We start from the raw sequence: 27,869 nt of genomic DNA on the forward strand, positions 1-27,869 counted from the left end.
CAGATTCACAACAATAAATGGTCAGAAGTTTTATAATTTTTTCGCAAATTGTACATTTTAGTACTTTAGCTTAGCTTCACTACCTTTACCGTAAAGCGTTAAATCAACTGTTTGATAGAGCATGTTTTAAAAAGTTATACAATTGTGTTAAGTCCTTAAACACTATATTATTTCAAAAAATGTGCTTACCTTTGAAAATGACACCAAACAGAGGCCTCGTGTCAGGAGTGATTTTGTTATTGCTAACTAAGTTCCTGGGAACAGGCTAACTTGCTTGCTGTGCTTTTGAAAAACACAGTGACATCTAGTGGACTTTTTTAGCATCACATACGTCAACCGAGTGGTAGAGATGCTGACACAGGTGGAATTAAGTAAGTCACATTTTTCAATAAGATACAGTGATTCAAAGTGTGCACTACTTGAGGACTATCACGGGGTTTGTCAAGCGAAGCGGAGAGAATACTTACTTCTGGGTGTAATATTCTCTGAAACAAATGAGCTGCTCTGACCCTCGGTCCTGAAGGACTCCAACTTGTGTTTATTAATCAAACAAATAAATAAACACAAGGATAATTATGTGTTATTGTTGAGTATATGGATAATTGCAAAGGGGAAAATAACATATTTATGCCACAATTTTAGATGTGGATTTTGTTAAACTAATACATTCGCGCTGTGGACCAACACTATACATTGACGGGGAAGGGGGTAGCAATAAAGATAACACCATTAAACAGTTACACAACATAACAGAAATAATATCGAAAGCATCATCCCTAGCAACCACCTTGGTAACAATGAAAACGTTGTATGGACACAATTTCCTGAAGTAATCTTCGTAATAACTAGCAAACTAAAGATCATGTGCATCCACTGCACACATAATCTGAAATAACAACTCATATTTCTCGCATCAAATGACATCAAAACGCATTTTAATGGCCAAACTAACTTTAAAATAGGCATTTTCCACCAAGAGTAAAACTAAGTTCGGCCATGTTTTTTTTTCCTGCAGGGAGAAATTTGAAGATCACGTGACATAGACGCCAGCCATTGGAATGAATGGTGAAAAAAAACGTAGGGATCCTACAATTTCAGAGGCGTTTTTGTAGAAATACTACGTCCTACGTTGTGATTACACGTTTTTGTGTGAGACTGGGTTGGATTGTCAAGTCCCAAAACAAACCATGCAATATATTAAACGTTAAGTACTTTGTCAGGCTTAATATAGATAACCCCAAAGCTTTTTGCTTACATGTATTTAAAAGAAGAGCTTAACCTAAAGTATTATTTAATGTTTAAATAAAGCCTAATTAGTTTGTCTGTTTTGCACATCCTCCTATTAATATCTTGTACATCCGGCACTAAAGTGTTTTATTCAGTTCTAAACAGAGCCTTCTCCGTTGCTGCACCCACCCTCTGGAACTCACTACCCCAATCCATCAGAGATTCTTTCCCCCTCACAGCATTCAAAACATCACTCAAAACCCACCTGTTCAACACTGCATTCAATAACTGACCCCCCTATTTTTTGTTTTGTTTATCTCTTTTTGTATTTCTTTGTTTTTGTTTTTTTGTTTGTTTTTTTATTCTCAGTCAAAGCGTCTTTGAGTTTCTTGAAAAGCGCTATACAAGTCCCATGTATTATTATTATTATTATTATTATTATTATAATTATTATTATTATTATTATTATTATTATTATTATTTATATACCATTTACAGTATCTTCTTGATATTTTCTATTCTATATTTATACACAATCTACCTGCATTGCATTACTCTGAACGTGTAATAACGTGCTTTAACCACTGGGGGGTGCGGGTTAAAAAGCTCTCAAGTTTACAGTGTTAACAAAATAAAATATACTGCTGTTTCTGGTTTAGTTTACGGATATATTTAGTTATTGTTTTGATATTGTAACACAAAAGCGATGGAAAAAACCCACAGCAACACAGAAAATGACCCAGCGGTCTAGTAGTTAATAAAAAACAATAATATGAAAAATCTAAATATTACTACTAACTTAATTGTGAAATTCAAACTGAACGGCAAAATAGTTTCCGGTCTATTCTGAGCCCGATCTCTGTAGATAAATAAAAATAAAGAACTACGACAGATGTGTAATATTTAATGCAGTCGAACCATTTATTACAATGCATTCATGTGATGACTTTCAAAGAGTAAAGCAAGCACTGCTGGATAAAGTATGGTTTTATCTTTTACGAAACATTTTTTTTCATATGGAATGCAGTTGGAGGTCAACCAATCACAGAGCTTGAGAACTAATCACGGGGTTCGTCAAACAGAGCACATGGTGTAGTCCTAAACGATAGCTGGGGAATCTGGGTAGTGTAGTGTCTTCTGCCATCCTTTACTCCGAAAAAATATTTGCCGCCGATGGGAATACATTGCAATCAGTTGAAAGCTATTTGCGTCCCTTTATGAAGCTGAAGGAGCTTAGGAGCGTCACAACTGCACGCCTCGAGGACCCTGACCAAGCGTCGCTCCTGGACGTTTATGGAGTGAGAGTGTGTTGCACACACACACAAGAGGAGGGGGGGGGGGGGGGGGGCGCAACAGTGGTAATTAAAGTTTAAAAGTCTCAAAAATGCTACAACTACTGTCACAAACTGGATGAATATGAAGTATTTTGTTAAAGGAGGATGAAAGCGTAATCAAGGAAAACTATTGGAGTGACTTTGATGGTTATTGGACTCAGGATTAATTCATTTGGATTCCCTCTGTATGAAGAAATTAAAGGACGGTGTGCAAGTGGAAACAATTCACAAAGGGATTAAACTGTTTAAAACATATGCTCAAAGTAAGCCGGATTTTGCCGATGTGGATTCAAAAGTCGTAAATAATCTACAAAATGGAGGAGACCGATCTGATCGGAGCAACTGTAACATTTATATTACAGGAAGAATTATACATTTCTGTCTTTGTTTGCTTATAATAGCTACTAACTTGAATTTGTATTCAAATTAATTAATCAATTATTTAAATATTATTATTATATTTATTATTATATTATTAAAAATAAATAAATAAAAAGTCTAAATATGATATTTGGCCTCAAATCATCTGAGGCCTGGCGCCTCGCTGCGGGAAACACACTTTGTCAGCGCTGTCATCTGCCAGTGCGTTAAGACCAGCTCGGTGGCGGATTTTGGAAACTTGATTTTGAGTTGACTCATAGCAGTTAGGGTATAAGGGGCAAACCAGGGGACTTTACTTCCTCTGGATACCGGCGGTTATTTAAATAAAAAAAACTAAATATAGCCTACTTGTTGTTATTGTGCTTCTGTCTTTCTGTGTCTTCTCATCTGTAAACTCGCTCAACGCGCCGCTCACTCTCTTTTCTAGTTTTGAAAAACTCCCAAAGAAACCCCACAGTTACAGGGAAAAAGGGAAAAAATACACAGATGTTGTGTGCACAGATTAGAAAAGTTGTGAAATCAGAACATTGAAAACGAAAAGTAATATAATAATAATAATAATAATAATAATAACCTCTCTGAAGAACCAGCACCTTACCGTGGTAGAGAGGTTTGTGTGCCCTGATGAACCTGGGGGCTGTGTTGTCTGGAACCTTGTGTTCCTGGTAGGGTCTCCCATGGCAAATTGGTCTCAGGCAAGGGGCCAGACTAAGATTGGTTCAAAAGACCTCATGAAAGACGACACACGAAGTGAGGATACCCGGCCCGGAGGAAGCCCGGGGTCCCCTTCTGGAGCCAGGCCCAGAAGGAGGACTCGTTGGCGAGCGTCTGGTGGCCGGGCTTGCCACGGAGCCCGGCCGGGCACAGCCCGAAAAGGCAACGTGGGCAACACCTCCGCTTCTCCGTCCCGCGGGCCCACCACCTACGGGAAACAGCGATGGGGTCGGGTGCGCTGCCAGAAGGGTGGCAGTGAAGGCAGAGGGTCTCGACGGACCAGACCCGGGCGACAGAAGCTGGCTTTGGGGACGTGGAACGTCACCTCTCTGGGGGGGAAGGAGTCGGAGCTTGTGCGGGAGGTGGAGCGTTACCAGTTGGATCTGGTTGGGCTCACCTCTACGCACAGCGTCGGCTCTGGAACCTTACTTCTGGATAGGGGTTGGACTCTATTCTTCTCCGGAGTTGCTCAAGGTGTGAGGCGCCGGGCGGGTGTGGGGATACTCACAAGTCCCCGGTTGGGTGCTTCGTTGTTGGAGTCTACCCCAGTGGACGAGAGGGTTGCCTCCCTACGCCTGCGGGTTATGGGGGGGAAAACTCTGACTGTTGTGTGTGCTTATGCACCCAACAGCAGTTCAGAGTATACGGCCTTCTTGGAGACCCTGGAAAGAGTCCTGTATGGGGCTCCTGAGGGGGACTCTTTAATCTTGCTGGGAGACTTCAACGCACATGTGGGCAATGATGGAGACACTTGGAGGGGAGTGATTGGGAGGAACGGCCCCCCTGATCTGAACCGGAGTGGTGGTTTGTTACTGGACTTCTGTGCTAGTCATGGATTGGCCATAACAAACACCATGTTCGAACATAAGGATGCTCATAAGTGTACGTGGTACCAGAGCACCCTAGGCAGAAGGTCCATGATCGATTTGGTTATCGTATCATCGGACCTGAGGCCGTATGTTTTGGACACTCGGGTAAAGAGAGGGGCGGAGTTGTCAACTGATCACCATCTGGTGGTGAGTTGGGTCGAGTGGCGGGGGAAGCCTCTGGATAGACCTGGTAAGCCCAAACGTGTAGTTCGGGTGAACTGGGAACTTCTGGAGGAGGCCCAAGTTCAGGAGGCCTTCAACTCACACCTCCGGCGGAGCTTTTCGGGCATTCCTGTGGAGGTTGGGGACATTGAACCAGAGTGGTCGGTGTTCAAAGCCTCTATTGCCGAAGCCGCGGCGGGGAGCTGTGGTCTCAAGGTCCTAGGTGCCTCAAGGGGCGGTAACCCTCGAACCTCCTGGTGGACACCGGTGGTCAGGGAAGCCGTCCGACTGAAGAAGGAGGCCTTCGGGGATTTGTTATCTCGGGGGACTCCCGAGGCAGTTGCAAGGTACCGACAGGCCCGAAGGGCAGCAGCCTCAGCCGTGGCCGAGGCAAAGCAGCGGATGTGGGAGAAGTTCGGAGAAGACATGGAAAAAGACTTTCGGGCGGCACCAAAGTTGTTCTGGAAAACTGTCCGACACCTCAGGAGGGGGAAGCAGGGAACCATCCAAGCTGTGTACAGTAAGGATGGGACGTTGTTGACCTCAACTGATGGAGTGTTAGGGCGTTGGAAGGAGCACTTTGAGGAACTCCTGAACCCGACAACTCCGCCCTCTATGTTAGAGGCAGAGCTGGAGTATGAAGGGGGATCGACACCAATCTCCCGGGGGGAGTTCACTGAGGTCGTCAAACAACTTCACAGTGGCAAAGCCCCGGGGGTGGATGAGATCCGCCCAGAAATGCTGAAGGCTCTGGGTGTTGAGGGACTGTCATGGTTGACACGTCTCATCAACGTTGCGTGGAAGTCGGAAACAGTACCGAAGGAGTGGCAGACCGGAGTGGTGGTTCCCCTTTTCAAAAAGGGGGATCAGAGGGTGTGTGCCAATTACCGAGGCATCACACTACTCAGCCTCCCCGGGAAAGTTTACTCTAAGGTACTCGAAAGGAGGGTCAGGCCGATTGTCGAACCTCAGATTGAGGAGGAACAATGCGGATTCCGTCCTGGTCGTGGAACGACGGATCAGCTTTTTACTCTCGCAAGGATCCTGGAGGGGGCCTGGGAGTATGCTTATCCAGTCTACATGTGTTTTGTAGACTTGGAGAAGGCGTATGACCGGGTTCCAAGGGAGTCACTGTGGGAGGTGCTGCGGGAGTATGGGGTGAGGGGGTCTCTACTCAGGGCCATCCAATCTCTGTACTCCCAAAGCGAGAGCTGTGTCCGGGTCCTCGGCAGTAAGTCGGACCCATTTCAGGTGAGGGTTGGCCTCCGCCAGGGCTGCGCTTTGTCACCAATCCTGTTTGTAATATACATGGATCGGATTTTGAGGCGTAGTCGTGGGGGAGGGGGTCTGCAGTTCGGTGGACTAAGGATTGCACCACTGCTTTTTGCAGATGATGTGGTTCTGATGGCTTCATCGGTCTGCGACCTTCAGCACTCACTGGATCGGTTCGCAACCGAGTGTGAAGCGGCTGGGATGAGGATCAGCACCTCCAAATCTGAGGCCATGGTTCTCAGCAGGAAACCGATGGACTGTCCACTCCAAGTAGGGAATGAGTCCTTACCCCAAGTGAAGGAGTTCAAGTATCTCGGGGTCTTGTTCTCGAGTGAGGGAACAATGGAGCGTGAGATGGGTCGGAGAATCGGAGCAGCGGGAGCGGTACTGCAGTCTCTTTACCGCACCGTTGTGACGAAAAGGGAGCTGAGCCAGAAGGCAAAGCTCTCTGTCTACCGGGCCATTTTCATTCCTACCCTCACCTATGGTCATGAAGGATGGGTCATGACCGAAAGAACGAGATCGCGGGTACAAGCGGCCGAGATGGGTTTTCTCCGCAGGGTGGCTGGTGTCTCCCTTAGGGATAAGGTGAGAAGTTCGGTCATCCGGGAGGGACTCGGAGTTGAACCGCTCCTCCTTCGCGTCGAAAGGAGCCAGTTGAGGTGGTTCGGGCACCTAGTTAGGATGCCACCTGGGCGCCTCCCTAGGGAGGTGTTCCAGGCACGTCCAGCTGGGAAGAGACCAAGGGGTAGACCTAGAACCAGATGGAGGGATTATATCTCTTCTCTGGCCTGGGAGCGCCTTGGGATCCCCCAGTCAGAGCTGGTTGATGTGGCCAGGGAAAAGAAAGTTTGGGGCTCTCTGCTGGAACTGCTACCTCCGCGACCCGACCACGGATAAGCGGGAGAAGATGGATGGATGGATGGATTAAAAGGAATATATCACACTAGTAACTACACAACATTTATAGCCTAGCCTATAGTAGCCTATAGTACACATCACTTACCAACAGGGGACAAGCCCTGAACCATGAAAATAACTTAGTTTTTCTTGAAGCAGCCATTTTGTAAAGCTTGTCAAATTGCCTAAGTCACAAGACAATGTGACTTAAGCAATTATCTTTTTAAAATATATTGCCTAAGTCACACTCTTGACATAGGCCCTTATACTATCAGGGTAGGAACAGCACTATCCTTTCAACAAGGATGTAGGCAATTTGACCAGAGGTGGCCACATCAAGAAGAGATGATTTAGGCAAAAAAAACATTTCCTCCAAAATATGACTCGGATTCTCAAAGCACTGCAGTCTCTTCTTCTAAATCCTTTAGAATTCTCCTATCGACTATTTATGAACCCTGAACCCTGAAACAGTGTGACAAAGCTATATAGTAGCTTGCAGACTCTTTGTTTAAAACGAATTGCCCATCGGAATGTGTGGAGGAAGTGTACCAAAGGGGGATGGTCACATTCCAATGGGCAATCGGAATTACAAACAGGGCAGCTCTAAGAATCACACATTGAGTTCATGTTAAAATCAGACCGTTGATTCCTCACACCAGGGCCGGCCCGTAGCACTGGCGTTATAGATTTTCGCCTAGGGCGCCAGATCTGGGGAGGGGCTGCGCTGGTAGAAAAACATTTTTGACCGTTGGTGTTCATCCTAATTTTCGGCCTTGATGGAACAACATTCATAATTAAGTAAATGTAACACCCTTTTTTGACCCCGGTTACACTTTTCATTTGCCCTGTACGATGGGCGCTGTAAGTGATGAAAATGGGGGATGTTGGCTTATCTGGCGCCCGCAGCTCACAGCCAAAGTGCGAGTGAGCTTGGAAGCGAATGAGGGAGAGAGGGAGGGTGCACCGGTACCTGACCGATACCGGCGCTGTTGTTATTAGAATCTGGTGCTAGCTGCTCTGACGGATATTAGAAGAAGAAGTTTCTACAATAATATGGAGGGAGAGTCCTCTCCAGTCAGACTGAGAGGCTGATGACTACAGCTCAGTGAGGTAAAGGACTCTGAGTGTTTAGATAGTTCACTTTAGTCTAAGTTATCTCAGTGGGTCTCAAACGGTTTGGTCACAATTTATGTAAACAAATATTTCCAAGGCACTCCTTTATAATTATTGGGATAAAACAGGTTTGAAATCATTTCAATGTATACTATAGGACAGTAAACCAAAAATATTGTTTTAAACTGGAGAGATTTAAAAAAATGCACAAATAAATAAATGTTAATATGTCAAATAAGATATGAATGAACAACAAAAATAAAATAAGTTACATTTATTTGTTATTGGCTATGGTAGGTTATTGGTTATGTTCACATACTTATTTGATTTATAAAATGTAAACCAATCTTTTTCATATGGGTGTTTAGAGTTGTACCCCCTAGATCTAGTAATAATTCTGCTTAAAGTGTACCAGATTGAAGCATTTTACTTCAAAGGTCACATGTCATGGCCATTTCCACTGATCATAATTCCATTGTTGAGGTATACTAAAATAGAAAAATACTGTGCAATTTTCCAAACTCACATTGGTTTCGCATACAGCATCTCTGTAAAGTATGTGTATTCAGCAGTATTCACTTTCTCCACTAAACGGCTCACTGCAGCTCCTCCCCCCCCCCCCCCCCCTCCGTGATTTCCTTGTTTAGCGATACACAGCCAAACACAGCCAAACTCAACCTGAACACACACAAAGTCACAGCCGAAATAAAAACAATAAGTGTGGCTTGATATTGAGTAAGAAAAAGGTTTATAGGTTGATAAACGCTGTGAGAATGGGTCTGCAGAGAGAATTTCGCGCAATCCCAACTGTCTTTTATCAGTCTGCAGCACGGAGCAGAAATCAGCAGGGCTGCCTGCACTGAGTGTGTGTGTGTGGATTGGTCAATATGGACCAATCAGCGGGGGCTTAACGTAACGGCTCCGCGGACGTAACGTAATGGCTCCCCGGATTGGCCCATTTAGTTCCGGGTACGTGCTTTCGTAAGCACGTACCCGGAAGAATCAAATGGATGATGACGTCATGATGACGTTTCACCAACGAGGCGTTTTGGGGAGGTATTTTCTGTTTTAGAGTTTTACTCGCTACAGGGTGTACTTTGAGGGTTTTGACTCTGCACACCGTTTACATGCAGAAAAACCTTCATAACACACAAGGGGACGGGTAATAACCGGAAAAGCATGACATGTGACCTTTAAAATGTTAAAACAATCTTCCCGGGGGGGCATACCTCCGGACCCCACTAGAGGATGTGACGTCCACCCCCCATTCTATTGTGTATTCCTTGGATACTATATTGATCTTTATCTTTCCTATTGTACGATTCTCTGGCTGGGGCGCCAACTCAAATCTCGCCTAGGGCTGCAAATTGTCTAGAGCCGGCCCTGCCTCACACACACAGGAAATCTGTTGTTTCTATGCATAAAATAGTGAGAAACATGCTTCTTATTTCATAGTTTCTCATTATTATTATTTTTATTTTTATCGCTGATCTTATTTTTGATTTTATTAATCTGTATGAATCTGTACTATCCTGTTTTTCAATCTCAACCTGTTGCTGTTTGAACTACTGAATTTCCCCACGGGGATTAATAAAGGCAAACTATTGTGAAGGTAAAAGTATGAGCATAAAAAATAAAGAAGTGTAAACATTTACATTATGATTATTTAATATACATTTTTTTATAATATATTTTTCCCACAATTAGAATTTGCCAGTATTAAACACATTGGTGTTATCAAATGTAAAACATATAATTAATAAATGGGTGAAAATCGCTTGTGTCCATAATGCGCAGCATTAATATATACCCCACATGACAGCTCATTGTTACTTTGTAATTGACTACAATTCAGAGGTTAAGCTGGTATTTTTACTCCACTACATTTATTTGAGTTACTTTGCAGATTCTGATTAATGATGTGAAATATAAACAACCCTTAAATCAGACTTTAGTTACACCTGAGTAAAATTCAGGTAAGGTGATTGTCAAGTGCCAACAATCAGGAGAGATATTTGATAGTTGGTGCTTGAGAAGACTAAACATTTATCTGCAATTGACATGAATGGAAACGAGTAAATGAAGTATATTCATTACTCATTATTCTCTACTAATAGTTAATTAAAGACTGTATAATGGCTATTTTGCACATCCCTTTCAAGGTTTCAAGATTTTCTAAGGTTTATTGACATATCATATACACAACTACGGTGTAGTTATGCAATGAATGAAAAACTTGGGTCGCAGCTGATAGTGCATTACAAGACATCTATCAATATGTGTGTATACCTCCACCATTAAACTGTCATATTCTGCACATTTATTATACTATCTACATACATAAGAGTATAATTCATATGTATAATATCAGTTAAAATCAGTGCTTCAACAGTTAACATTGCAGGAAAGCAATATATTAGACGTGAAGTACTTTGTCAGGATTAGTATTTATCTTTTGATAACCGAAAGCTTTTTTCTTAATTAAAAGAAGACCTTAATCTAAAGTATTATTTAATGTTTGAATACAAGTTAATTTGTTTTTCTGTTTTGCACCTCCTCCTATTAATATCTTTATACATCCTGCACTAAACTGTTTTATTCTAGATATATATTACAGTATCTTCTTGATTTGTTATACTCTATATTTCTATCATTGACCTACTACTTTCTCCCTATGAAAGTATGTACTCTTAATATTTGTTTCATCAAATATAACAACAATAATTCAATAAAGTGCTTTAACTACTAGGCGGTGCACACAAGGTACACACAGCCATAATAACTTTGTATTATTAGTGTAGGACACCTATGTATGTACAACATCTGAAGATATGTAGTTTTATTCATGTTTTCACATAATTTTACAGCATATTGCTATACTATTTCAGACTCAGTATTTACATTCTTATATTCAAAGAAAATCAGTAATATATTTAAAAACTACAAGTCCTTTTATATCAGCTGTGCACCGTTATGGTGTGAATATAACCTATCTACAACCCTGTAGATGGCGCCATAGGAGGAGACGACCTACCACGCCGGTAATGGACCACACTAAACCGTCTACGAACTGGGGTCGGTCGCCTGGCAGACAGTGCTGCATGCGAGTGCGGTGAACCTGAACAGACTACGGAACATATAATAACCACCTGCCCTTTATTTAGACCACCCTCGGAAGCCAAACTCTTCGACGTAGGACCAGAGATGCGGGCATGGCTACACAACACCGAGTTGGACCTCTGACGTTACACGAAAGAAGAAGAAGATACAGAAAGTCCAGGTTATTGTCTTTAATGAATTCATTCAGAATTTGGCTTTTATTGTGGGGAGCGTGTGTTGAGCAGGGCTGCTCTGAGGTGACATTGCATTGGGGGGGGGTTGTGTGGACCGGGGGAGTGGAAGGAGACTGGTCAAATTCACGTGTTGTTTGTTGTGATGGCGTAGTGTGGGTGTGCGACAGGACCGAATGAACGGGATGGAGTGTGGAGACGTGGAATGAAAGAAAAACTTACGGCCAGAGCCTCTGTGTGGAGGACGGCATTTGCAGAGTATTTCATTATCTGCGAGGATGTTCATGCAGTCCGGAGGCAGGCGGTTATTAAAGGAGTGGAGATCTGACAGGGAGTAGAGCGGCGGCATGATCCGGTGAAGTGGCGCTAGCACGGAACTAGCTAATGCTGGGGACCCGGGCAGCAGAGACCAGGAGCCGGATGACCGTGGAAGAAGGAGCGGTGTGAGTCCAGGTAAAATCAGAAGGATAATCCACAGCATATCAAGAGAATAATTCTAGTGGTTTCTGGAAGAGAATCGTAGGAGGGACTGACAGCCTGGTGCACAGTGGGAGCCGGGTGACCAGCCTACTAGCTTGTTAGCTAGCTTGATAGCCACCGGCTGTAGGCGGCAGAGAGAGACGATGTCAGCGGGGAAGCCGACAGATCGCAGCGGGACGGGAAGACCCAGACGAGCCGCGGAGTTAGGTTGGAGTTAGGGTGGAGTTGTGGTGGAGACAGAAATGTTAGCTCAGCAGACTTCGGGGAGCCGAGGAGCATCTAGGTAGCAGCCTGACTAGGGACCGGTGAGCAGGAGAGAGCCAGCAGGTAGGAGATGACAACACAAAGGTTGGTGTCGATTCGATAGAAAGATGCTGCTATTTTTGTTGATGACTGACGTTTGAAAAGTAGAGAGCCAGACAGGAGATGTTCCGATCTGGACTAAAGAACAAGATTTGGGGCGGAGGAGAAGGCGAACAAACAACGCCAGCACCCTCGGCGACCTGGAAAAAATTGTAATGTCCCTGTTTAGTGAACTACATCAATCTGAAAGCCTGTACATTATTTATATCACACTTTATCAGTAGAAAGATGCAGGAAATTACTGGCACAACACAAATATATTTCGCTGTGTGCAAACCTTTGACTCCAATATGTCAACAACATTAACATGGCTTCATCCAATGTTCACACAAGAGTTCTACATCCTGACACGTCCTTCATCTACACTGTCTCAACTGAAAGAGGACCAGAAACACATTACAAATATAATAAAGTGTGGAGACTTTGGGATATTTATCTACCATTCTTTTACTTTTCGGGCATTTTACAGACCAAACATTTCCTTGATGTCACTGTTTACCAAACTACCACTTTTTCTCAAAAATGCATACAATTATGCAATATGTTAAATACATGGTTTATAACTGTAATTACTGGGGTTTCATTTCTTCTGAATACCTAATTTGCGCGCAAACCTACCTCTTTTGGATTTGAACAGCCTAATGCAATAATCATTAGTGTCATATGTTTATTTCCCTTAATAAATACATGTATCGACACTTTTTGGTGTGAGGGCTGCATTGTTTTAGACAACATACACAAACAATATTTAAAGGGGACCTATCATGCAAAATGTACTTTTGTAAATCTTTTATACATGAATATGTGTCCCCGGTGTGTCAGGGGACTCACCAAGTGTCATAAAACACAACCCTATCTCTTTTCCTCCATACCCAAATCTCTAAAAACGGGGCTGCAACGGAGCTGATTATTATTTGAATTTTTCAGAAAAGGGGTGCTCCGCCTATATGGGCAACTCTCCACCTATCAGGGGAATGAGAGACCGCTCGAAAGCGCTGGAGACGCTGTAGTACATATGCCAGGCCTGTAAGTGGTGCTGTAGTCTGCCAGAAAAGCAGAATCAGCCCTTGCAAAAACAGGGCTGGAAAAGAGCAAATAGAGCGAAATGAGGCATGGCTAAAATGCATGATCTTTTTGGTATTTTGAAAAAAAAAATTCACTGACATGTTTTATATAGGTATGGCCCTACAATATATGTTTTAAATATAGCATGATAAAGCACTGTTAAATCTCAGGGCTTTGAACGCATCACCTCCGAATGACATGTCCTCGTCCCGCAATGCGTCTACGCGCACCTTATAATCAGTATTGATCAGGTGATGATGTATTGATCAGGTGATGGGATCACTTTAAATCATATTAAACACATTAAACCAGGGTTCCTCATATCGCGGCCCGCATTCTGCTCGCCAAGCTTTAATTGGTGGTTCGGATGACAGTAGGCAAAATAAAGGGGTGGTAGGCAGGGGTGCCCATAACGCAGGTACGCAGGTTTACGCGGCAAACAACTGAAATGCGTAATGTCATTTGTGTCACTACACACCTTTGCGTACCTGATAGGTCATCAAAACAAAACACATATTTAGTCTACACCTGGTTCTTGTCAACACTCAGTGTAGTAAACTACTAGACCAACACATCCTCACTCCAAGGTCGGCCTATGTTGACGTTCTGTCAAGTCCCCTGTGTCGGCTTTTTCCAACGCAAGGGGGCGGCCCTTAGCGTACATTTTCAACTTTCCGGGATGTCCATAGTCTTCTATATAGCTCCCTAAACGTATGTTGGAGACGACTTGAGATCGCGAGCGAATGCTACCCGCAGATCCATTCTCACAGCATTTATCAACCTTTTTCTTACTCAATATCAAGCCACACTTATTGTTTTTACTTCTTTATTTTAATCGAATAATTTAGGACTTTTGTTACTTTTGTTGCCAGGCAACACAATCATTTACAAACTCTTCAACTACAACCCTAATTATATTTAAAAACATTTTAGAAGGCCTCACGAAATACTTTAATGTAAATTTAAATTTAAAAGTGAAGGGATGTGTGTAATGTGGTGATTACATTATTCACCCACGGATCTATGGGTTGGGGTATTGTTCCGCACGGACATTTTAGTTAACCAGACTTCCTGTTGATGTGAAATACGAAAACATTTTTTTAAAATAAAATGATACTTTATTCCGAGTTTGCTTGATTTTCTCTTTGGAGGTCATCACATAACGGCATTGTACACGGTTTGGCTGCATTATATTACATATCTGCCGTAGATCGCTATTTATAGAGCCCTAATGAGAAGACTTCTAGACAAACATGAACAAATGCTGCCGAAACTGAATATGTGACGTGGATCATAAATATATCAACAATTAAACAACATCTTCAATTTCTCTTCACAATATAAGTGTCTTTGCACAATATAAGTCTCCTGGCAGTATCAATACTAATTCGGCTGACTTTTATATTTGATCCAATCAGTATATTGGTATATTTACACCATAACGGTGCAAAGCTGATAGAAAGGGACACCTGGTGGTTAAAGCACGTTATTGAAATGTATTACTTGTATTATTAGATATTAATAGGAGACACAGACAGACAAACTAATAAGGCTTTATTTAAACATTAAAGAATACTTTAGGTTAAGGTCTTATTTTGAATAAGAAAAAAGCTTATACATATACATATTAAGCCTGACAAAGTACTAATATATTGCTTTCCTGCAATGTTAACCACTGTAAGTTTAAGCACTTATTTTAACTGATATTATACATATGTATTATATTCTTATAAGATGTATGTAGATAGTTTAAGAAATGTGCAGAATACGACAGTTTAATGGTGGAGGTATACACACATATTGATAGATGTCTTGTAATGCACTGTTGAGGAACCTGCGACCCAAGTTTTTCATCTCCGGCCTTGTCAGGTATTGAACAATCAATAAATAAAGAACACAGAATTATTACATAAAACACAGAATTTGTGTGATTATACTAAATGATTTACAAATAAACACCACTGCATATTTACAACTGTTACACATGCTGATGTAACGCAAATGTTTCCAACTTGGGATCAATAAAGTAGGCCTATATCTAATCTTAAGATGATCCATGGCTACTGCCAGATTTGCCTCTGAACTTTGACAAGTGCATGTTTCAGGCTTATCAATTAACAACAGGAGGGGTCACAGACATAAGACCAGCTGTTAAATAAAGTTCTTTTGACCTTAACTGGCATGTGAGTATATATTAATGCTGCCCATTATGGGCACAAGCAATTTTCACCCATGTATTAATTATATGTTTTAAATGTGAGTGTTCCTATCCCCTAAACCTCCAGGGATGTACACAGTTTAATACTGGCAACTTCTTATTATGGGAAATATGAAAACGTCTTTTAAAAGTACAACTCCCAGTACGTGTCATAGAAGTTAAACATGTTGCGAAACACACAATAGCCAGCATCTGTAGTTCTGGGGACGGGGAGGGGGAGGGGGCGACGGGGTGGACCCGTTCAAATACAGTTTTGGACGGTCTGCCGTGGTTCCATCCCATTTCAAAGTATTGTTCGATGCTCGGCGTAACCCTCGGCACACACTCTCCAATCACAGAGCTTGAGGACTATCACGGGGTTTGTTAAGCGAAGCGGATAGAATACTTACTTCCGGGTGTAAAATTCTCTAAAGCAACTAGGCTATGAGCTGCTCCGACCCTCGGTCCTGACGGACTCCAACTTGTGTTTATTAATCAAACAAATAAATAAACACAGGGATAATTATGTGTTATTGTTGAGTAAATAAGAAGGAAAAAACGCAGAAACAATACAGATTTCAGTATTCTGAGCCCCTACTCTCCCCATAACTGACGGCAACAAAAGTCCTACATTATTCAATTAAAATAAAGAAGTAAAAACAATAAGTGTGGCTTGATAGTGAGTAAGAAAAAGGTTGATAAACGCTGTGAGAATGGATCTGCGGGTAGCATTCGCTCGCGATCTCAAGTCGTCTACAACAGGGGTTTTCAAAGTGTGGGTAGGTGAGCCTCCCCCCAGAGAACATAACAACAGCCGCACCCCCCCTCCCAATTATTATTGCTGTTATTATTATTATTATTATTATTATTGTTGTTGTTGTTGTTGCTATAATGCAGGGGTATTCAATTGCATTTCAAAGAGGTCCAGTAAGAGAAAATGTAATTAAATGCTCTGTTTTCGCTGTCTACCTTCCGCCATTTGAAATTACTCCGACTGATTCTCTCCTCTTGTCTCGTCTCTCTGTGTGTGTGTTTGAATCTATCGTGCTGACTGCACCGATTTGATTGGCTGAGTAGCGTCACCTCCTTAAAACATTAAACAATAACTTTTTTAAACCTTTTTATTTTTATGTTTTAAACATATTGTATAAAACTCCCCCACTACTTGGACTATTCCTTGCGCCTCTCTAGAATAAGCCTGAATGGTCTCAACCATATTGCATCAGTAACGTGCACTTGTTATTATAACAAGATCGCAAGGACACTGGTAGCGATCGGAAAATTGAGTGTTGTTCAGTTTGTGTGTTTTGGAACATGCGTGTCCGTGCATGAAAATATACCACACACCCAATTACAATTGCATGTTCAATTCACTACCCTGGAAGTTAATACAGTTGTTAAAGTTGGAACAGCCTGTGGACAGCCGTTCTTCCTTGCATGTCAGTCGCCGACACCTTCTTACATAGGACAGGCACATCTAGCTGCAGCACGACCCGTATATTTCCGCACGCCGTGTTCTCAAGAAATATTTTTTTTAACATTTTCAACCTGGTGGATAAATCCTTATATGCTCCCGGTAACACACTGAACGTCAACTTTGCCTCCTTTTTACACTCACCCTACTTTAGTGGGAACAATGAGTCTGCGTCTTTGATGCACACAGGAATAAACGCAGATCATACTCTGGCTGCAGCCTTTACCGGTACTTGCTTTTGATCAAAGTCAATGCGGAAAACCTGCACTCACACAGGTGGAGGTGAAGGGAATGAGCACTTTTACAGCCTTTTTGGCGAGGTGGGGGAACTCGGTCTCCACAGACAGCCACAAGTGGGCAAGTGTCACTTTACTTATCTTTTTCTCGTTCTTTTGTGTCTCACGCTGCGCCTCCCCTGACGCTCTCTGGCGCCCCCCAGGGGAGGCGCGCCTCACACTTTGAAAACCGCTGGTTTACAACATACGTTTAGGGAGCTATATAGAAGCCTATGGACATCCCGGAAAGTTGAAAATGTACGCTAAGGGCCGCCCCCTTGCATTGCAAAAAGCCGACACAGGGGAACTGACATAACGTCAACATAGGCCGACCTGGGAGTGAGGATGTGTTGACTAGACATGTCCAAAATCTCACATCTCACATATGTGAGTAAAGAGCAGGTATTCCGGCAAACAGGCAAAATGGTCAAAGCCGTTCACTGCAACAATCCGGCAAGGAATGAGTGCAGGCAGCAGGTGTTCATGGCTGATGAGCGCACACACACACACACACACACACACACACACACACACACACACACACACACACACACACACACACACACACACACACACACACACACACACACACACACACACACACACTCTAGGTGTTCACACATGAGAAGTCAAAATGCTGGTTGTGTGTGTGAAAAGGCTTTTACACAGGCTGGACAAAGCTGCAGTGATACAGGGATGAGGGAGGGTGGAGGAGGATAAGGAGTGTTGTCCCTCAGCTTATCTCGCCACAGAGTGCTGCACCTGCTGCGGTTGCCAGGTTGCAGGAAAGGTTCTCAAACAGGGCAGAGTTTATGTGTTGCAGCAATTTTAAGCAGGGAACTTGACTGGATTTAGAGCACACTGGGAAGAATCTCACTGCCGTGTAAGGCTTTTCAGATGTAAAGTGTTTCAATTTAATGCAGGGCACAAGTTGCCAGGTTGGAGTGTCTATTAAGTGGATGGAGGTGAGGCCTGTGGAGGCTGATGTTGTCAGGGCATTTAACAAGTGTAAAGGGTATGTAGAGCAGGGAAAGTTACTACATTGGTTTTAGTTAATAAGGAAGATATGTGGAAATGGTCATTTCGGATGCATGTCGGCTTTGTGTAGCTTGTCTGAAGCACACTGTGCTTTGACAAGGTTGAATGATGTCAATCCAGAGTAAAATAAGGTGTGAGATAGGCTCCTGACGACAGACCATGGCTGATTTTACAATTGTATTACCTCCAGTCCCAAATAATCTCTTTCAAGCACAGTGGTGGCCAGTCCTCATAGCACAACTAATAATATAATAATAATAATAATAATAATAATAATAATAATAATAATATTGAAGATGATGATGATGATGATGATGATGATGATGATGATGATGATGATGATGATGATGATGAGGAAAATAATATAATAATAATAATAATAACAATAATATTAATAATTAAGAGATTGGTGGAAGCTTGGATGTGTTTGAGGAGAGAGTTCCAATGGGAGGGGGCAATATGAAAAAGACTGGAGCCTTACAAGCTTTTTATGGTTGGTATCTGTGGTTCACCTTAAATAGATGTGTAATAGTAAATAGTAAATTATTTTAGTTTAATTCACAGTTTTGAGTTAAGTATACATTTATATATGTTGCCACTTTTAATTCTATCATATATGGACTTGCCCGGGTGAAGTCACTCCTTCGTTCCCCGGGTGGTGTGTGTGTAATCATTGTCATGCTGAAAGACCCAGCCACGTTTCATCTTCAATGCCCTTGCTGATGGAAGTAGGTTGTCACTCAAAATCTCACGATACATGGCCGCATTCATTCTTTCCTTTACACAGATCAGTCGTCCTGGTCCCTTTGAAGAAAAACAGCCCCAAAGCATAATGTTTCCACCCCCATGTTTCCCAGTAGGTATGGTGTTCTTTGGATGCAACTCAGCATTCTTTCTCCTCCAAACACGTCTAGTTGAGTTTTTACCAAAAAGTTATATTTTGGTTTCATCTGACCATATGACATTCTCCCAATCCTCTTCTGGATCATCTAAATGCTCTCTAGCAAACTTCAGACGGGCCTGGACATGTACTGGCTTAAGCAGGGGGACACGTCTGGCACTGCAGGATTTGAGTCCCTGGCGGCGTAGTGTGTTACTGATGGTAGCCTTTGTTACTTTGGTCCCAGCTCTCTGCAGGTCATTGACTAGGTCCCCCCGTGTGGTTCTGGGATTTTTGCTCACCGTTCTTGTGATCATTTTGACCCCACTGGGTGAGATCTTGCGTGGAGCCCCAGATCCAGGGAGATTATCAGTGGTCTTGTATGTCTTCCATTTTCTAATAATTGCTCCCACAGTTGATTTCTTCACACCAAGCTGCTTACCTATTGCAGATTCAGTCTTCCCAGCCAGCCACTCAGCAGTCCCCATCTACAATTTTATTTCTGTTGTCCTTTGACAGCTCTTTGGTCTTGGCCATAGTGGAGTTTGGAGTGTGACTGTTTGAGGTTGTGGACAGGTGTCTTTTATACTGATAACGAGTTCAAACAGGTGCCATTAATACAGTTAACGAGTGGAGGACAGAGGAGGCTCTTAAAGAAGAAGTTCTATTTCGTATATGGCTTCGCCCTCTAAGGCTATCGCTATTGGGTAATCCCCCTGCGCCCCCGCGCAGCACTGAAACACTTGTAGTCCACGCCCACCCGCAAGGTGGGCCCCACCCTCGGGCCTCCTTCCGGTATAAATAGGAAGGAGGCCCGGCAAACCAGCACAGTTACTGAAGCACAGCAATTGAGAATCATCATGAGCAACAACTGCGTCCGTGATTGTCCCTCATGTGGCTCTGGGTTCATAATGAGTGTTTCTCAGAGTGGCAGCTCGTGTGTCTGATGGACAGATGGATGAGCAGGCTGATCAGCAGAGGATACGTCCTGCAGTTCGCCTCTCTCCCCCCCCCCCCCCACAGTTCAATGGGATACAGGAAACACTCCTGTCCTCCCAGAAGCTATGACTTGCGCTCCAATCCGAGCTGCTGGAACTCCTGTTGAAAGAGGATATTTCCAGGGTTCCTCAAAGGGAGGAAAATCAGGGGTTTTCACTCCCGTTATTTTTCTAATCCCGAAAAACACTGGGGGAATGAGACATCCTGGATCTGTCAGTATTCCACATGCTGACGATCAAACAGGTGCTGGAATGTTTTCACAAGGACGACTGGTTCACTTCCACCTGAAGGATGCATACTTCCACGTACCCATCATCCCGAAACACAGGAAATTCCTGCGTTTTCCATTCAGGGAATATCAGACCGGACAATCGTCTGCCGTTCGGATATTTCCTGGCTCCTCGCATTTGTGTAGAGAAGGCTGGAGCCACTACACAGAGGAGGGATGAGAGTTTGGTTTTTCTCTGGACGACCTGCTATTTGCTGGCTCGCTCCAGGGAGGAAGTCGCTTTACAGACGGTACATCTCGTATCGCATCTGTCAAAGCCTGGATTTCATAATAAATTGGAAGAAGAGCTGTCCTCTTCCCTCTCAGACAATCGTTTATCTGGGAGTGGAGTTAAACTCAGCCAGCATGAGAGCGCGACTCTCGCGGCAGCGAGGGGAGGAACTGACAGCTCTCCTCCGGCGTGTCACAACCCACACAGCCCTCTCCGTGACGCAGCTGCTCGGCATTGGCATCAGCTGGTCACGTGATGATCCCCTTGGGTCTCTTCCAACAGGGGGACACTCCAGAGGTGGTTCATTTGCTGCAGAAGCCTGCTGTTTTAACCTATTGGTTTATAAACTGCAGAACTCGCGGCATTCCTCTGTCCCAGATATGCCTCCTACACACGGTCATAATAACCCACGAGCACTGTTATAACGCCTCGTGTGGACAGCATGCACACACCTCTCATCCCCTGGGCGTGTACGCGCCTCATGAGGAGAGACAGAGTGGAAACTCCCTCGCAGCCCTTTTGCCTCACGGGCAGTGGCGGCGATGGCGTAGCTCGTCACCATGAAGACCATTACGGCACTTCACAGAGAAGCCTCTTCCCCAGCAGTTCCATGGGATACAAGAAACACTCCTGTCATCCCAGGAACAGTGTCTTGCGCGGTTTTTACCCCTGCTATTTTTCTAAATCTCCTCTGTCCTGTGCGCGCGCTGTCTTGCTATGTGGCGCGCACGGCTGCCTTGCGCCATTCTCAGCGCCTGTTTGTGCACTATAGAGAGCGCTCGATCGGGCAACCTCTGTCTGCACAACGGCTGTCACACAGGTTGTGTGAGGCTGTGTTACAGGCATGTCTCCTCTGGGGTGGAGCCCCGGAGAACATCAATGCGCACTCCACCAGAGGAATTTCTTCCTCCACGGCTTTGCACGGAGGAATGTGGAGTGGAAGATATTTGCACTGCTGCATCTTGGTCTTCCCCCTGTTCGTTTATTCATTTTCATTTGAGGGATGTCTCCCATTCCTCTCTGACACACCCCGTACTGGGTGTCCTGTCGGAGTGAGTGACGTCAGGGAGCCAGCTGTGCGCCTCTCTCCTGCCTCTCGGCACGCGGAGAGTGGCCCTTTTCCCCTCTTATAGGAGGGATGTTCCTTTTTCCTCTGACACACTTTGTACGGAGTGCCTGGTCAGAGTGAGTGACGTCAGGGATCGAGCCGGGCGCTCTCCTACCTGTCTGACACGCAGAGAGCTGCTGTTCCCCCTCTATGATCGCTGCGCAAGGTGGGACCTTCGTCTCTACTTTCTCTCAGCGGCCGGTATGTATTGTTCCCAGCCTTCACCCCGTCGGGAAGATAGGCATGTTTTGCTATGTTCCAGGGCTGGTGATGCACCATTACGCATGGCACAACAGGCATGGGGTGTTATTTAGCAGGTGTGTCTGTGCTTCTAGTGCCGGGCGGACCCAGTGGGGCGCAGACTACATCATGCTTCGCCCTTAACCCAATAGCAATAGCCTTAGAGGGCGAAGCCATATACGAAATAGAACTGAGGTTACCTACTGTAACCCCAGCTTCTATGAGTAAATGGCGCAGCCCTCTAAGTGCGGGGCCCCACTGGCTGTACGAATAGCTGAAGAAAAGTTATTTGGTATGGGAGCAGATTGCCGGGCCTCCTTCCTATTTATACCGGAAGGAGGCCCGAGGGTGGGGCCCACCTTGTGGGTGGGCGTGGACTACAAGTGTTTCAGTGCTGCGCGGGGGCGCAGGGGGATTACCCGATAGCGATAGCCTTAGAGGGCTGCGCCATTTACTCACAGAAGCTGGGGTTACAGTAGGTAACCTCAGTTACAGGTCTGTGAGAGCCAGAAATCTTGTTTGTTTGTAGGTGAGCAAATACTTATTTTACAGAGGAATTTACCAATGAATTCATTAAAAATCCTACAATGTGATTTCCTGGATTCTTTCCCCCCATTCTGTCTCTCATAGTTGAAGTGTACCTAGGATGAAAATTACAGGCCTCTCTCATCTTTTTAAGTGGGAGAACTTGCACAATTGGTGGCTGACTAAATATTTTTTTGCCCCACTGTAAATCGAATTACGGCGGTTCCAGGTATCAATGCTAATATGTTTTGCTCTTCATCCCACACCCTCCATAATTCACTGGAAGTTTGAAATGTGCGGGTTCTATATTACCAGAGTTACATTTATTTGAAGACGCAGGGGGGTAAAAATTACTCCCTTGGCGTTTTCTTTGTGTTAAAGTAAATAAATAAAAACAAGATATTGTGTGCATAGTTTGCTTTAATGTAATGCATACAATCTATAGAGTGGCTGAAGGCAAGTGTCAGTGGGGGTCCCTGGCCTTGATAATAAAACAAGATCTGGTGGGAGGGCAGATTGCAGCCGATCACCCGCTCTGCAGAGCGGATGACACGCTGCAGCCCTGCTCCTTGGCTGTAGCTGCAGCTTACCAGATGGTGATGGAGGAGGTGAGGATGGACTCCATCATGGAGTTGTATAAGTTCACCATCATCATCTTAGGCAGGAAGAACATCCTCTGTTGGGCTTTTTTGGTGAGGAAGCAGATGTTCTACAAAACATGTCTCTGAAGTGTTCTGCTCAAAATACCAAACAGATCCATTGTAGACGGGTGACCCCTCTATTTCAGCCCTGTTACAAAAGTGCTGATTGAGCTCTGTGAAGAGAAGGCTGTCTACCAGCAGAAACTTAGCTAAACGCTGCCGTGATTAAGCGCCATATTAGGTTCCAAACGACATCAAGGATTGGTGATGGAGAAGGTTTCTACACGGACCACTATTGTGGTAAGCATGTTGTAACTTCCGGTTGTTGTTGTTATCTCGGGGTATCCCGTGTGCCTGTTCTGTTGCTGATAGCTTATTATCTTAACTTAATCGATCGTTTTAAAACTCTTGATCACGGCAACTGCCTGACATTGTAATCACACGTTACTACAGCTTAAGCACTCACAAACTCTCCTTCTCTTAGCGACTGTAACTCCACAGTTGCCTACACTCTTTTCGGGTTTGCTAACGGTAGCTACTTTAGCTTGATAGCTAGCCATGGCTCTTTCCCCACCCTCGGTTGCTATTTCCTGCTTTAACTGTCTCATGTTTGGTTACTTCCCTACCTCCTTTACTGGTACTGATACATGTGTTAAATGTAGTATAGTTGTTAGGTTGGAGGCGGGAATCATAGCCATAGAAGCCCGGCTCCGCATTTTAGAAAATAACTCAGCTACAGTAAAGCCCATGTTAGCCGGTGCGGAACGGCAAAAGGTAGCTCCTCTTAGCCGTCCCCCGGCAACTCCCGAGCAGCAGGGAGATTGGGTGACTGTTCAGAAGGGCATAACGCGAAACCCGCAGGTCCCCACCAACCCGTTCACGTATCTAACAGATATTCCCCACTCAGCGAGACACCCGCTGAGAAGCCAACTCTGGTTATTGGTAGCTCTATTATGAGACACGTGAATTTAGAGACCGAAGCATCCACAGTCACATGCATTCCGGGGCCAGAGCGGGCGACGTTGAGGCGCATCTTAGACTGCTGGCTAAAAATAAACGTAAATACAGTAGGATTGTTATTCACGTCGGTGGTAATGATGTTCGTTTACGCCAATCAGAATGCACCAAACTTAATGTGGCGTCGGTGTGTAGTTATGCTAAAACAATGTCGGACACCGTAATCTTCTCTGGTCCCCTCCCCAATCTGATCAATGATGACATGTATAGCCGCATGTCATCATTTCAGCGCTGGTTGTCTTGGTGGTGCCCAGCAAACAATGTGGGCTTCGTGAATAATTGGAGAGCCTTCTGGGGAAAACATGGTCTGATTAAGTAAATGTAACAACTACTACAGTGCAACAAAACAGGAAGATTAAATGTGGTCTCTTAACATAAGATCTCTAGCATCTAAAGCAATACTGGTAAATGATTTAATATCAGATTATAATATTGATATATGCTGTCTCACTGAAACTTGGTTGAGACATGAAGAATATGTCAGCATAAATGAGGCCACTCCACCCAGCCATATCAATACTCATATTGCCCGAGGCACGGGCCGAGGAGGTGGAGTTGCAGCAATCTTTGACTCAAGTTTACTTATCAATACTAAACAACAATTTAATTATACCTCCTTTGAAAGCCTCATTTTCAGTCTTACGCATCCGACCTGGAAAACTTTGCAGCCAATCTTATTTGTTACAGTGTACCGTGCACCAGGTCCTTATTCAGAATTCTTATCAGAATTCTCTGAGTTTCTATCAACTTTGGTACTTAAAACAGATAAAGTAATTATCGTAGGTGACTTTAATATTCATGTTGACGATGATAAAAATAGCCTTACTGTTGCATTTAACTCTATATTAGATTATGTTGGTTTCTGTCAGAGTGTAAATAAACCAACCACTGCTATAATCACACTCTTGACCTTGTTCTGACTTATGGTATTGAAATTGAGCAACTATTAGTCGAACCGCATAATCCTGCTTTATCCGACCATTTCTTAGTAACTTTTGAAGTACTGTTACTAGACTACAAAGCATTAGCCAAAAGCTCCTGCAGCAGAAACCTATCTGTTAGTGCTATAGCCAAATTTAAGGAAGAGATTCCACCAATACTTAACTCGATAGCATGTCTGCATGTAGGGGAGGAAACTTATACAAAATGTACACCACCCCAAATTGATCATGTTGTTGATAGTGCTACAGATGCGCTGCGAATAAAATTAGACTCTGTTGCTCCTTTGAAAAAGAAGAAAATAAAACAACATAGATTAGCTCCATGGCATAATGCCGAAACCCTCAAAATAAAGCAAAAGTCGAGACAACTTGAAAGAATATGGCGTTCCACTAAACTTGAAGAATCTCATTTAATTTGGCATATTACTCTCAATGAATATAAGAAAGCATTGCGTAAAGCGAGAGCAGCCTACTACTCTTCATTAATAGATGAGAATAAGAATAATGCAAGATTTCTTTTCAGCACTGTAGCCAGGCTGACAGAGCCACAGCTCGACTGAGCCTTCTATTCCCATAGCACTCAGTAGTAATGATTTTATGTGCTTTTTTAACGATAAAATTGTTACTCTTAGAAACAAAATCAATGACCTCTTGCCTTTGACCAGTATAGTGTTATCAACAGCTCCCGGAAACGTAAGTTCGAATATTACACTAGATAGTCAACTAGAATGCTTTTCAGCCGTAAACCTTGAACAATTAAATTCAATGATTCTCTCTTCTAAACCATCAACGTGTATCTTAGACCCGATTCCAACTAAGCTGTTAAAAGAAGTTTTTCCATTAATTAGCACTTCTTTATTAAATATTATGAATATGTCTTTATTATCAGGCTATGTTCCACAATCATTCAAAGTAGCAGTGATAAAACCGCTTCTTAAAAAGCACAACCTCGATCCAGAGGTTTTAGCCAACTATAGACCTATTTCTAATCTTCCGTTCCTCTCAAAAATTCTTGAGAAAGCAGTCGCAAAACAGCTGTGTGATTACTTAAAAAACAATGATTTATTTGAAGATATTCAGTCTGGCTTTAGAACACAACATAGCACAGAGACAGCTCTGGTTAAAGTCACAAATGACATTCTAATAGCCTCTGACAAGGAACTTGTCTCTATTCTTGTCTTGCTCGATCTTAGTGCTGCATTTGATACTATCGACCATGATATCCTATTGCAAAGACTAGAGCACTTAGTTGGCATACAGGGAACTGCTTTAGGCTGGTTTAGGTCCTATCTATCTGAACGCTCTCAGTTTGTATGTGTCAACGATGAATCTTCCATGCAAACCAAAGTTAGCCATGGTGTGCCACAGGGCTCAGTGCTTGGACCTATTTTGTTCACACTATATATGCTTCCGTTAGGCAATATTATAAGGAATCATTCTGTAAACTTTCATTGTTATGCGGATGATACTCAACTATATTTATCAATCAAGCCTGATGAAATTAATCATTTAAATAAAATTCAAGACTGCCTCAAGGACTTAAAAACGTGGATGACCTTACATTTTTTGATGTTAAACAAGACCAAAACTGAAGTTATTGTACTTGGCCCGAAGAATCTACGAAACAAATTATCTAAAGATATATTAACTATGGATGGCATTAATTTGGCCTCCAGTGAGACTGTAAGGAATCTTGGTGTTATATTTGATCAGGATTTATCCTTTAACACCCACATAAAATCAATTTCAAGGACCGCCTACTTCCATCTACGTAACATTGCAAAAATCAGGCATATCTTGCCTCAAAACGATGCAGAGAAACTATTCCATGCATTTGTTAATTCAAGGCTGGATTATTGTAACTCCTTATTATCAGGGTGTACCAAGAAGTCAGTCAAGTCGCTTCAGCTGATTCAAAATGCTGCAGCTCGTGTACTAACCAGAGTTAGGAAAAGGGACCACATTACTCCTGTTCTGGCTGCCTTACACTGGCTCCCTATAGAACACAGGATAGAATTTAAAATTCTTCTTCTCGCCTACAAAGCCCTTAATGGGCAGGCGCCATCTTACCTTAAATAACTCATTATACCCTATTGTCCTACTAGGGCATTGCGTTCCAAGAATGCAGGGTTGTTGGTTGTTCCTAGACTCTCTAAAAGTACAATGGGAGCCAGAGCCTTTTCTTATCAAGCTCCACTTTTGTGGAATCAGCTTCCAGTTTGTGTTCGGACGGCAGACACCCTATCCGTTTTTAAGAGTGCGCTTAAGACCTTCCTTTTTGATAAAGCTTATAGTTAGGGCTGATTAGATTCAGCCCCTAGTTTTGCTGATATAGGCTTAGTTTGTCGGGGGACATCTTACTTCTTCCTTCTCTCTGTCTATACCTGTGTACTCTCATGTTCCAATTAACCCAGCTTCCCCAAATGTCTTTCTTTTTGGTGTCTATATACGCCGGGATCCGGAGTCATGGATGATCCTGCGGTCCTGTGTCATGGATTGCGAGTCCTGGATCTTGAGTCGTGGCTGTGGTCCTTGATCATAAGTCCTGGATGGATATACTCGTGGATTCATCTTCCTATTATACACACATGCATTTCCAAACGTTTGGACTACCTATGTTGCAAATGTATTATCTTTTCAATTTACACACGGCATCTATTGCACGTCTGTCCGTCCTGGGAGAGGGATCCCTCCTCTGTTGCCCTCCCCGAGGTTTTCCCTTTAAACTGTGGGTTTTCTCTGGAAGTTTTTCCTTGTACGATGTGAGGGTCTAAGGACAGAGGGTGTCGTATTGTCATACTGATATTCTGTACAAACTGTGAAGTCCACTGAGACAAATGTAACATTTGTGATATTGGGCTATA

General features: G+C 43.4%; 1 protein-coding gene across 1 annotated transcript in view; it reads left to right on the top strand.

Annotated features, from left to right (window-relative positions):
• The window catches only part of LOC307035191 (leucine-rich repeat and fibronectin type III domain-containing protein 1-like protein), a 429,933-nt gene that overhangs the window by 211,431 nt on the left and 190,633 nt on the right, over nucleotides 1-27,869 (top strand). The window contains exon 3 of the mRNA XM_079674257.1: nucleotides 11,137-11,252. Coding sequence (XP_079530383.1) covers nucleotides 11,137-11,252 — 116 coding nt within the window. The remainder of the gene's footprint in view (nucleotides 1-11,136; nucleotides 11,253-27,869) is intronic.

Source organism: Notothenia rossii (assembly GCF_949606895.1).
Source record: "Notothenia rossii genome assembly, chromosome: 4".
NCBI classification, from domain to species: domain Eukaryota; kingdom Metazoa; phylum Chordata; class Actinopteri; order Perciformes; family Nototheniidae; genus Notothenia; species Notothenia rossii.